The 12,571-nt window shown below is 40.9% G+C and overlaps 1 protein-coding gene across 2 annotated transcripts in view; it reads right to left on the bottom strand.

Annotated features, from left to right (window-relative positions):
- CACNA2D3 (calcium voltage-gated channel auxiliary subunit alpha2delta 3) overlaps positions 1-12,571 on the bottom strand; it is a 479,869-nt gene that overhangs the window by 31,614 nt on the left and 435,684 nt on the right. For both annotated transcript variants that reach the window (XM_080996726.1, XM_080996727.1), the window contains 3 exons: positions 5,551-5,626; positions 3,851-3,903; positions 2,147-2,202 (listed from right to left, as the gene is read on the bottom strand). In XM_080996726.1, coding sequence (XP_080852852.1) covers positions 2,147-2,202; positions 3,851-3,903; positions 5,551-5,626 — 185 coding nt within the window. The remainder of the gene's footprint in view (positions 1-2,146; positions 2,203-3,850; positions 3,904-5,550; positions 5,627-12,571) is intronic.

The raw sequence follows: 12,571 nt of genomic DNA, 5'->3' as shown, positions 1-12,571 counted from the left end.
CATTGGGTAGCGTAATGTATGCCATTGGTGGCGGCAGGGCAGGGGTCGCATAAGGACACTGTATGATTTCATCAGTACTGCCCCAATCCAGCAGACAAGAAGAGCATCAGAGGACTACATTCGGCTGCTGTGTGCTACCCACACATTCTCCTAGCAGACTGCCAATGCTGGAAATGCTAGCAAAATGACCAAGATCACAACCCAGATGGTCTGCTGCACCTTGCATTTCTGTGTAGGATCCCCTGGGTAGGAGGAGCTGCACCAGGAGCTGTGTCAGGGGCAGGGGGCAGATCCTTCCCCCTTTGTCTACTGTAATGCAGTGCTTTGCCCCAAAGACATGTTAGCCCCATTCAATCATGTGGGAAAAACTTTAAAAAGTACCCTCAGGGATCACTAGAATAGGAGCTAAAACTATCCCTGGTCCAGGAGATTCATAGAATTGAGGAGCTGGAAGAGAGCCTGGGGGTCATCTAGTCCAATGCATGAATATCAACTAAAGCATCTATGACAGATGGCCATCTAACCTCTAATTCCTCCACTTGGGGAGGGAATTTGGGGGCAGTGCTATTTTTCTAGAAAAAGAGGTGCCGGAGCTCACCATAAACACCTTCCTTGTTTTCTTAAGAGTAGCAATGGTGCCCGCATGAAAGGAACTGAGTTCCTGTGAGTCCCCCCCCCCCGAGAAAAAGCCCTGCTTGGGCGCATGATTTCACTCAATTTCTCCGTTGGGAGAAGAAATTCTCCAACAGCTTTTCAGGCGTGGGGTCACCACAAACAATTTATTTGTTTTGTCTAAAGGTTTTTGGTTTTTTAAGTGGCAGCAGCAGCAATAGCTTTGGCAGTCTATCTACCATTTCACATTCCTGGACTTATTGTTGTTCTAGGGGGCAAATATTCAGGTAAAGTTTGCAAAGTGGCCTTTGTTGGGGCCCTGGGATGAGAGAAAGAAAAGTCTTTGCAATTTTATCAGCGGAGAAAAAACTTCTGGGAAATTTCTGCCCTGCTCTCAGAGAAGGGACAAATAAGGAGCTCTTCCCATGTTGCTCAGTTGGGAATACCGCTTCCAGCACTGGAATGGGAAGATCAGCAATTTGCACTGGTTTCCCTCTCTCTTTGCCCCCCACAACCCTCTGGAGAAGATTTAGGGGGTGTGCAGAAGCATTGCAAGGAGCTGGACTGCTGAAAACTGCTTCCCTTTCCCTTCTGCAGACAAAACCGGACACTGAGATCCAGCGCCGAGAGCCTTCTGGCGGTTCCCCCATTGCGAGAAGTGAGGTTACAGGGAACCAGTCAGAGGGCCTTCTCGGTAGTGGCACTCACTCTGTGGAACACCCTCCCATCAGATGTCAAGGAAATAAGCAGCTATCCTATCTTCAAAAGACATCTGAAGACTTCAGGGAAGTTTTTAATATTTAATGCTGTACTGTTTTTAACACTTGATTCGGAGCTGCCCAGAGAGGCTGGGGAAACTCAGCCAGATGGACGGGGTATAAATAATAAATTATTATTATTATTACTGTCCCTTGAGTTTAATGAATGAAATAACTACAATAAATCAACAGGTAAGAAAGCTACAAAGCTCACTGTGGCTACAATCCCATACACAGTTACCTGGGAACAGATCCTACTGAACTCAATAGGATTTCCTTTTGAGTACCCATGCATAGGATTGTGCTGTAAGAGGAAAATGGTTTGCATTCTAGAGAATCATATTGGACCAAAGGAGGAAATAAGTTTTGCTCTACAATATTCCCTTTTGCCTTTGCTGAAAAATGAAAGTGTTATTTCCAAATGGTTAAACATTTTGCTTTATGCCCTGTAATCTCACTGCAGTTTTAAAGCAAGGCTGCCATCAGATAATGTAATGGGCTTTGGCTGCAGTCTTCAAACCACTTACCCTTAAGTAGTCTCCATCATCTTACTATGCTTGACCCACAGGTTTCAGGACTGTAGCCAATGCCTGTCATCAGAAGCCCGCATGTGCAATGGAAAATGTCCCTGTGCATGGCAGGCTTCCCTTCTCATAGCAGAAAACTGGAAGGGCCTGCACACATGGAGTTCCATGGATCTTTTGGAATGCTGCCTTGTGTTTATAAAAGCAAAGAACATATTTGTTAATGTCGCCATGAATACAAAGTGTGCTTACCCTTTGTTGTTAGATCTGAATGCCACCAATTGCATAGATTAAATTCCACCAGAAACCTAAACCACAAAAGATCAAATATATCAAATGATTACATCTGGCATGTTCATACCATTAGCTGTCAGTAACAGGATTCCTTTCATTCTATTCAAAATAAAGATAAATGTAGCTTAAGATGAACTCTTTTCTAACTGTTGTTAATTTTAACCCAGTTGACTTGATCCTGCCACTCCAAATTCTGCTAAAATTGGTATTCCATTGTATAATCAAGAGATTCCATAGGTAAAACTTCTAGTGTTTCTAGTGTTTGGCAGTCTTCAGCTATCTTAATTTTCAGATAAGTTGCAGAGTTATTTTTCAGTACGGTCTATTTTGATTCTCTAATTAAAAATAATATGTAGATTGAACTTTCATTGCTACTGTATTAAAATTCCATTGCTATGGTACACACCTTCATTAGTAAGGTAAAGGGACCCCTGACCATTAGGTCCAGTCATGGCCGACTCTGGGGTTGTGGCGCTCATCTCGCTTTATTGGCCGAGGGAGCCGGCGTACAGCTTCTGGATCATGTGGCCAGCATGACTAAGCTGCTTCTGGCGAACCAGAGCAGCGCACGGAAATGCTGTTTACCCTCCCGCCGGAGCGGTACCTATTTATCTACTTGCACTTTGATGTGCTTTCAAACTGCTAGGTTGGCAGGAGCAGGGACCGAGCAACGGGAGCTCACCCTGTCACGGGGATTCGAACCGCCAACCTTCTGATCGGCAAGTTCTAGGCTCTGTGGTTTAACTCACAGCACCACCCGCGTCCCTTTACGTCCCTTCATTGCTATGGTATAAAAGAAGAAATGATGACATTATGCCAATTCTAGCCTTCATTCTACGCTATGGTATGACACTGGCATCCTAGATGTTACTGGACTTCAACTCCCATCAGCCCCAACCAATTTGATCTATGGTCAGGGATGATGGAAGTTGTAGTCTAGCATCCATCCTTGCTATAAAAAACAATATGTTTTTGATCATAACTATGTAGGGTGCAGATTGCTTTGTTCAACTTGATCTTAGTGATCACTAAGTTTTGATTTTGAATTTTACAAAGATTTTCATTGGCAATTAGCAAACACACCCACACATTTTTTTTCTTTGCTCCATTCAAGAAATTCAGCTTTAAAACTGCATGCTGGAAGTCTGCAAAACCAGGTCAATCATATATTCCTTGGTCTGCAGATAAGATTATAATAAAAATGTTAAAGGTGTTTTGTACAATCTTAGTGTGGTTGAACTGCTTAGGAGCGCTGCCTACTCAAGCTTTCGTCCATTTTCATTATTAGATGATGACAATAATTTATTATAATGCAAGAAACACAGACAGAGCTTGCATAAGCTTCACGTGTGACAGCCTATGTGTTTGACTCCCTTATGAAACTGCAGAACAGAAGATCCTCTGAAAAAGGATACTTGGTTGGGAACAGCCCACCCAAGCAGCACTGGAAACAGCCAAATATTCATATTAGATTTAACTGCAACCACAATAATAAATTTAGTTTGCATGTTGGAAATGACTACATCACAAAAACAGGTTTTAAGCATGTTCTGAAATTATGCGCAGGAGATTTGAAAATCGATGCAAATTGCTGTATACATGAAAAAACATGCAAGATGGAAAGGTACAAATAATCTTCAAATCTTAGCAAGTGTTACTTACAAGACAAGTTCAGTCACAATCCATTTTATTGCAGCAAAGAAAGCTTTATAAGGCTGGAGAGAAGCAATTTGTTTAATCAAAAGACTAGAATATATAATATTTAAGTGTACCAAGTGATGGATTTATGTAATATTTCAAGAACATATAGTCTTTTGGTGGTAAATACCACCCCTTCAAGATTTTGTTGTTCAGTTAGTTTTGTAATACATTTTTTAACAAATGAGGATCAATATAATCAGTGGCCCAGAAGGGAAATGAATAAAAGGGATATTTGATTTTTTTATTGTTCAGTGGCTATTTCCCAGGCTTGAGCAGATTCTGGGAAGTGCAAAGATCTGGAGGAAGGATGAGGAATTTGCTAGTGGATACATTTTGTCAGAGGAAAAGACACCATCAGACATCTCCCAGTGATGACGTCTACCTGAAATGATTAACTCTGAAACCTAATGTACAGTAGAAAACAAAACCTTGTATATTTCTTTACCTTACTTTTTCCATTCTAAAAAGAACATGATGGATCATAAAACAGTGAAGTTAAGGATTTCTAATGAAGGTTAGGCTGAGGTAGAAAATAAAATTCTTTCCATTGCGACTTTTTTTCCTTTTTATTTTGCTTCTGAAGAAAAATCACCCAAAACTGAAGAAAATACTTAAGTCTATTTCTCAGTTCTTTCAAAATACTCAATCATAAGCCAAAAAATATTCCATTTCATTGTATATAATAAACGGTGAAGGTTTGGTTTGCTTCCATCACTTTGTGTTTTCAAATTTAGGAAATGGTAGGTACAAAACTAAGCTTCCTAATCTACAGAGCTTCATAATTTTGCAGAATTCTACTCATATTCTGTTGACAATTTTAGCAACCATCACACTGAAGACTAATAAATAGGCAAGGATTCTATTGAAAGTGAATTAAAAATATTCATGCTATATAACTGCCATTTTGCAGTTGTGGCAGTCGGCTTGCATGATGAAAATATGCTTGTGCAATGGGGCTACCAGTTTTTCTCCCCCCCCCAGTCCTCCATGAACCCAAACAATCTGCTCCCCTTCCATTCATTAACCATACTCACAAATCTTGCAGAAAATCCTGAGGCTCAAAATACACTAGGCCTCTCTCTTTATAATTTTAATAAAGGTGCATCTGGAGGAAGAACCCTTTTTGTAGGTCTACAAGTTAGATGCTTAGAAAATGAATCTATTGTTCATTAATGGCTGAAGTGTTGTTGGTTTTAATGTTAAGCTGTGGGCTATTGAAATTCCCCTCATAATTTAAAATATAGCAAATGTTTATAGGCAATTTACAAACTCCAGAAAGCAGGTGTTCATAACAGACAAAGACAGCGACAAAGCTTTAGTGCTAGTCTGGGAGAAAATGCTACTGTAGAGTGTTCTGAAATGGCAAATGTGGATCACACTGGGTGGTATGCAACACTAGTCCTACTCAGAGTAGACCCATTGAAGTTAGGTTCATTATTTTCAGTGGGTCTACTCTGAGGAGGGCTAAGATGAATACAACCCATTTGCCTTGATTTATTCCAAACCATTTTTCTCGTGATATGGAATAGCGCTGAAAGGCAATCTGAGAAGACTTCTGAGGCTTCTGAGAAGACTTGTAACATAAAGATGACACACATATACTGCATTTTTTCTCTCTCTCTCAGCAACAATGCAGGGATGTTCATGTGAACTATACTTACATCCAGTAAGCTATGGGCGCTGTCGCTACTTTCTTTGGTTGTTTTGCACATGGCTTGGTAGTCATAAAGAGTAATTCTAGAGAGAAGAATAGAAAAAAAGGCTTGAGTAGAAGAAAGAAAACACATCTGGGGAAATAAAAAAAATCCTTCCAGTAGCACCTTTAAGACCAGCTAAGTTAGTTCTTGGTATGAGCTTTCGTGTGCAAGCACACTTCTTCAGATACATCTGGGGAAAACCGGGTGAAATACAACAGGACTTGCCCACAAGGCAAGTAGAACAAATAAACATTTAAAAGGGAGCAATGGGGTTAGAAAGGATCATTAATACATATTCCAGATAAAGAAGAATAAAAGGCAAAGGGGAAGAAAATACTGTAAAGTCTGTAAGTATTCAATAAAGCTGTGAGATTTTTTTAAAATAGGTATAATTAGAAACACTACAGACACAGAAAACAAAATGGGGGGGGGGGGAGACAAAGAAGGCAAGGAAATGGGTAGAATGCACTCCATGTAATGCTAAGACAGCTAACCCTTGGTCCAAAATTAAGGGCCAAAGCTCATTAAGATTCAGTTAGTTTCAAAGGGAAAGAGAAATGTGTGCTTAAATCTCTACCATTATAAATCAATGGGACTCAAAAGTGTTTAACTTTGGGTTTGTCACAGTCCTGTGGTTGAATTTTGGCTTTAGAAATCATTTCCAAAGCAAGGAGACTGAAATATTCTTGCACTTCCATTTTTTGTGGCCTCCTAAGGTGTAGGTGGTTGAGTTTCAGCCAGAGGAGTTTTCATTACTTCAACCTAAAGTATATAGACAGTTCTACCAAATAAGCCATATTTACACTTATAAATGAGCCTTGATCAGCACAAGGTGGACTGGCACATGACTTCTGCAAAATACAGAGGAAGGTAGCAACCGAGTGATGAAGGAAAGTTTTCAACTATTTGTCCATTTCGTCTATTCATTTTACATTTCATAAAAGCGGTTCAAGCACAGACCTCGTCTGCGGTAGTTTTATGATGCTGTTTTATGGTGAAGTAAGAAGAGTGGTGGTTTGGAACATGGGAGAGTCAGATTTAAATGTCCATAAAGATTATACATTGAGGTGCTACATTTAAAAAATGGTTTGAAGTGTGACTTTCTTCATACTTAAACATATTTTTTTTAAAAATAGGACCCACAATATGACAATATTTGCAGAACTATCTTCATGAAGCTCAATGCTGACTACATTCAGCTATAAGACCTACAGTTTTAGAATTGCCATTCTAACACAAGTAGTTTCTCTTCTTCCCCACAATATGTTGCAGAGGCTGAATATGTCACAGTGGACAATTTGCCACAGGTCTCTGTGACCTAGAGGGGAAGGAAAGAAATCCATTCCGAGTTGGATTAGCCCTTTGGCTAAGAACAGATGTATGAATGGAAATATGACACAATTTTCTTATAGAATGAACGAGTTTGTTTGGGGAGGTATGTGGAGCTGGATATTAAACAAATGGTTCTGCTGTGCCTCTGAAACAAGTGAAAGAAACACAAAGTATGCCTTTTTTTAGCCAAAGGTGCTCAATGTACATTATAGAAGAGGCAGAAATGTACAATGGGTGAAGTGCTCCTTAGCCAACACTACCTGCTAGATCAGCAGAAATTCCGTTTATAAAGGGGTACGTTAATACCTAAAACTGTAGAGTTGGAAGGGACCACAAGGGTGATCTAGTCCAACCACCTGCAATGCAGGAATCTTTTGCCCAACATGGGGCTCGAACCCACAACCCTAAGATTAAGAATCTCATGTTCTACATCTGAACTACCTGCTACCTGTAACATTACATAACATTGGTGCGGATGGGTAGTACAGTAAAGGAAAGGCGCTCATTACAGTTAAAGCAGTAGCTCCCAGTAGGTGGTCTATTGGCTAAGGAAAAACAGTGTTATGACCTTGGCTCTCTTCCCCTCTCCATTTCTCATTGCCAAAACTGGAACAGGATACCATACGGGACTTAAAAGTAACATAATTCATGGGTTACAGTTGAAGGCCCGGTGTCCAAATGATCATTATAGAAGAGGCTGTACTGAACATTTGTCCACATTAGAGCAGCAAATTGCAATAACATATTTAGAAACCTTTTCCCATGGTACGCAATACTGCTGTCTGACTTTCCTGTTCCTTATCCAATTGTTGTCTCTGGCACAATGCCCCTTGGCCTTTTCCAATCTCTCCATGTAATGCATCACAATATGAAGATATACCTAGCTTTACTGTTCTTCTATATGACTAACACATTAATATTATAGGGATATCTCTGTACAAGAAGATGATGGATCTTGCATCAGTGCAAGTGGCCTTCTAGTTGTTGTTTTCTCTCTGGGCCAAAGGCAGATAAGAGAGTACGGGAATGTTTACTTTTGCTATCTCAAAATCTTCTAATATAGATATACCTGAAGAAATGTCTCCACCCCCATTCGGACACTAAGGTCGTCCTCTGAGGGTCTTCTGCTGGTTCCCTCACTGCAAAAAGTCACGTTACAGGGAACCAGGCAGAGGGCCTTCTTGGTAGTGGCACCCTCCCTGGGGAATGCCCTCCCTTCAGATGCCAAGGAGATAAAGAATTACACAACTTTTAGAAGACATCTGTAGGCAGCCCTGTACTGGGAGGTTTTTAACGCTTGGTGTTTTTATTATATTTTTAGATATGCCATAAACTGCCCAGAGTGGCTGGGGAAACCCAGCCATATGAGCAGGGTATAACCAAAATAAAATAATAAATAATAATAATAATAATAATAATAATAATAATAATAATAATTATATTACAGAGCAGTTCAAAAAAGCTGGTGGTGGGGGGATTCCATCACAGAAGAGCCACTACTTCCTAAGTCCTGCTGGCTCACAGCAGCCAGGGAGAAAGAGGAGTGAGTACATGAGAGTGGCCTTTTCCATTCACAGTTCCCATTCATACCAATGAGACAGAAAACAGCTATAACAGCTCCAGAGCTGGCAGAAGATGCCAGGGGAAGATGCCAGGGGAAGAAGGGGACTTTGGATCCATTCCAAAGTGTCCCCTGATCCATCCCTAACACACCCCATTTGTGGACAAATTGTTCGTGGAGCACTCACCATGGAAGATCAATGGCTCCAGAGATCTCCACCACCGTACCAGGGAGGCCTCTGCCTGCAGATCTCCCTCTTCACCCACAGAACAGGGTGCCCACAGCATCTTGCAGCCCCTCAGCCACCCTCCCAGAGAGCAGAGGATTGTTTATTACTTGTCCAGTGCAGTCCTGTACATATCTATTCCGGAGGGAGTATCCACTACAGTGGTACCTCAGGTTACACACGCTTCAGGTTATAGACTCCACTAACCCAGAAATAGTGCTTCAGGTTAAGAACTTTGCTTCAGGGTGAGAACAGAAATCGGGCTCTGGCGGCGTGACAGCAGCAGGAGGCCCCATTAGCTAAAGTGGTGCTTCAGGTTAAGAACAGTTTCCGGTTAAGTACGGACCTCCAGAACGAATTAAGTACTTAACCTGAGGTACCACTGTAGTTCATTGTCAGCTAAGTGGCTACAGACTGCAGCCTTAATTGCCTATTTTATTATTGTTTGTTTAAAATTACAGAGCAAATGACCCAGAGTAAATATTATGGAGGGGGTGGGGACATAAATATCTTATATAAATAAGCAATAATAATTCTTGGTGAATTTAAACTCTGCTATAATCGGGGAAATGTGCTTGTTTTCACCCCATTGTTTAAAAACTAATACACCTGAAATCCATTTCATAAGATCCCAAAAAGATCCTACTGGATCAGGCCAATGGCCCATCTTGTCCAGCGTCCTATTCTCACATTGGCCAACTAGATGCCTGTGGGAAGCCCACAAATACTTGTGAACTAAATGCTGCAACACAGGCTTCACTAGCCTGGTGCCCTCCAGATTTTGGTGGCATGGCAGTGCTGGTTGGGGCTGATGGGAGCTGAAGTCCAAAATTCATGGAGGGCACCAAGTTGGGGAAGGCTACTGCAGAAGAATAACTTCCAGATTATCACCCCTTCTTGTAATGATTGTGTATCTTTTGAGTATCTACATTTTACAGATAGCCGTTTCCTCTTTTGCTGATTATAGCTAAAGAACACACTAACTATCTGCTTTCCCTCTGAACTAAATTTAAATCCATAAAACTGGCCCAGCCCAAGCCTTGGGCTGTGCACCACTGCACTTAGCTTCTGTGCTTTATTTTAGCAACTGATAATAATATGTCTGAGTATTTCTGACATCACTGTGCTAACTGTCTGCAACCTTGTCATTATCAATGACCATGGGATAGTTTCTCTGTGTATCAGGCAAAAAATCAGGTAAAACACATTCATGAGAAACGTCTTCCTGGAAGTAATGCCATAGAACTTTTTTTAGCGACTTAACATGCATCCTTTTAGAGCAAACACCTTGAGACAAAACCTACTCTTTTATAGACAATTTCCTGATATAGTAAAAATCAAGGTTTGAACTCTGCAATGGATTACAAGGAGAAAAGAAAAGCTGTCTGAAGTCAATTTAACTTCAAAGGATTACCAGCAGCTCAGGTTATGCCAGCAAATTATAACAATGTTTGCCCTGGGATGCTCTGTAGGCATCTCACATTTCAATGCAAAGTGTTCAGTTACATTCTCAAAGAGATATTCATGTGACTTACATGAATGGAAGGTCTTTACTTTGAGGAAAGTATGATATTTACCCTTGGAGAGTTATTGAAAATATTCAATACATTTGAAAAACTCAAACTGGCAGTACAAAAATAGATTTATCAATATAACATTATGGTCCAATTCTAGAGAACTACTGTCCATTGATTTTTAGGTTAGCATCATGTCTGGAAGCATATTGTGCCACATCTTTCTCAGAAGAATGTAAAATGCCCCAATAAAAAATTGTCAGATCAAAGCGACTGCATGGAAAGGGAATTCTGTTCCTAGAAACAGGAAGAACATTTGGCTTCCATACCATATAAAACTGCTCAAATGCACGTGATACAGTTTTAAGGATAGCAAGCCTACGTAGTCACTTCATGCCTTTAAAGATTCATTCCAATTTGCTCACAATACATGAAACACGGTGGTTTTATTTTGGAAGAATATATGCACTGTGTACATTTCACAAGAGGGAGAAACATTTGCTGTTCTTTTCCACCAGAGACTAGTTAGCATCTTGGCTTTATTGAAATGGAAAGAACTAACATTTGACAATATGTATACTTTACACTGTCCAGTTGAAACTCCTCCAATGTTTTATAAATGTTCACATTTACACCTGCCGTGGATTTTAGTAGTAATGGGTGAAATCACAGGCTTGGGTCCATAAGTCTGACAGAATTCCACTCAGGAAATGCTCCTGCCCAGGGAAGAGGGGGGAGTCTTATTTTCATCAGTTCCTCATACCCTCCCTTCACAAAATCTTGAAAAATGAGAGTTGGAAGTACCTGTAGAACAGTGTGGGACATGGCACAAAGAGGGGAAACTACCACCCTCATTCCAGCAGGATTCTCCACTAGATCTCAGCCCCTTCCATTCATGTAAGAGACACTCTGCATCCAACTCATGAGCATTATCACCAAATGCTGCAGATGTGCATTAAGTGGTGGATAGGTGTCATTGTGACCCATGAGTTTTCCCCTTCCAGATCTCAGGGGTTTGGGATTATGCATATGTTAAAATAGGGGTGTGTGTATGGGGGGGGTTACTCCCTTCCAGCTCTTCATTAGTCAATTAAAAAACGTTGAGTGCAGAATAGATGTGGTCATATCCATTTTCCACAGTAACTGGGAAAATAGTCCAATTGGAAGCTTCCTGCAAAACATGATTGCAATGGCAAAAAAACAACCATCATCAACAACAACAAACAAACCCTCTACTGATGGCTTCTAACTATCCATTTTGTAATGTATTAAGGCTTAGACATCTGCCTATATGGAAACCCAGACAACAGATAGCACTATAAACTGGATGCAAACTCCAGCAACAGTACTGGTGCAGTAAATTTTTAAAAAAGGAGAAAAAAAGAAAAAATGCTCGTAAGAAGAACATTTTGCATAAGCAACATGGTTTGAGACTGGTCTTGTAATATGACAATTCTGTAACATTTTGATACAAACTGAGTTTATCTGAACACATCACTGCAACACTTTAAGCAGCAGGGTGCCCATTAGTTATTATATTGTTAAGCTCTCTGAAAGGGGAGCTTTCAAAATGCATCCGTCCCAGGTGAAAATATTCCTTAATCCAAAATGTGTAGGAGATGGTTGTGGCTACTCAGTGTCACGCCGTATACATGCTCAGAGGCACTCTCAACTTTCTAGACTTGGCAACTTCCAGCCTTAGGTACCGTTCATTGCAACCAAGCCTGACACGAAGGGAAATCAGAGCCAAACCACAAGTACAAGCCTCCTGCGCCATTTTGGCTGCCTCTACTTGACTAGGTTGCCCTGTGTCCACAATAATAGCCCCTGTTAATTGGAAGCCATGTGAGGCAAGCCGGTGGTGTTGTTCATTCTCTTCACTACTGTGGGGCCTTTCTTTTTTGGGGAGGGGTGAGCAGCACAGGTGTGGGAAATGACCACATTGTGTACTTGACATCTCTCACATGGTTCCTGTTTAGAGCAGTTACTGCTGCAGCATGTGGAACTGCCAGCCAGGTTGTTGCAGCCATTTAGATGAATAGGCCCTAAGTGACTATTCATAACTTTGACAAAGGAAGGGGGGACTGCAGAAAAGTCTATGTTGCAGCTGGGCTATTTTAAAGACCTCTGCTGTTTGCCTGCTTTCTCCCAGCCTACAACAAAAATTATCTGTTTTGCAGAGAGGGAAGAGGCAGGTGGGTTACTTAGGAAAATTACCCTATTTGGGATTTATCTCCTTTTTAATTGCCAGCTCCTGTTGTTTAAATAACCACCTCATTTTCTTTGTGTGCTGTCTTCAGGATGGAACTTGGTTCTCAGCGTATTAACTTTTCAATCAATGAGCCGTCTCAA

The sequence above is a fragment of the Podarcis pityusensis genome (genome assembly GCF_964106645.2).
Source record: "Podarcis pityusensis genome assembly, chromosome: 2".
In the NCBI taxonomy this organism is placed as follows: domain Eukaryota; kingdom Metazoa; phylum Chordata; class Lepidosauria; order Squamata; family Lacertidae; genus Podarcis; species Podarcis pityusensis.
Note: the sequence above shows the minus strand (reverse complement) of the source record. Positions and strands in the feature narration are given on the sequence as shown.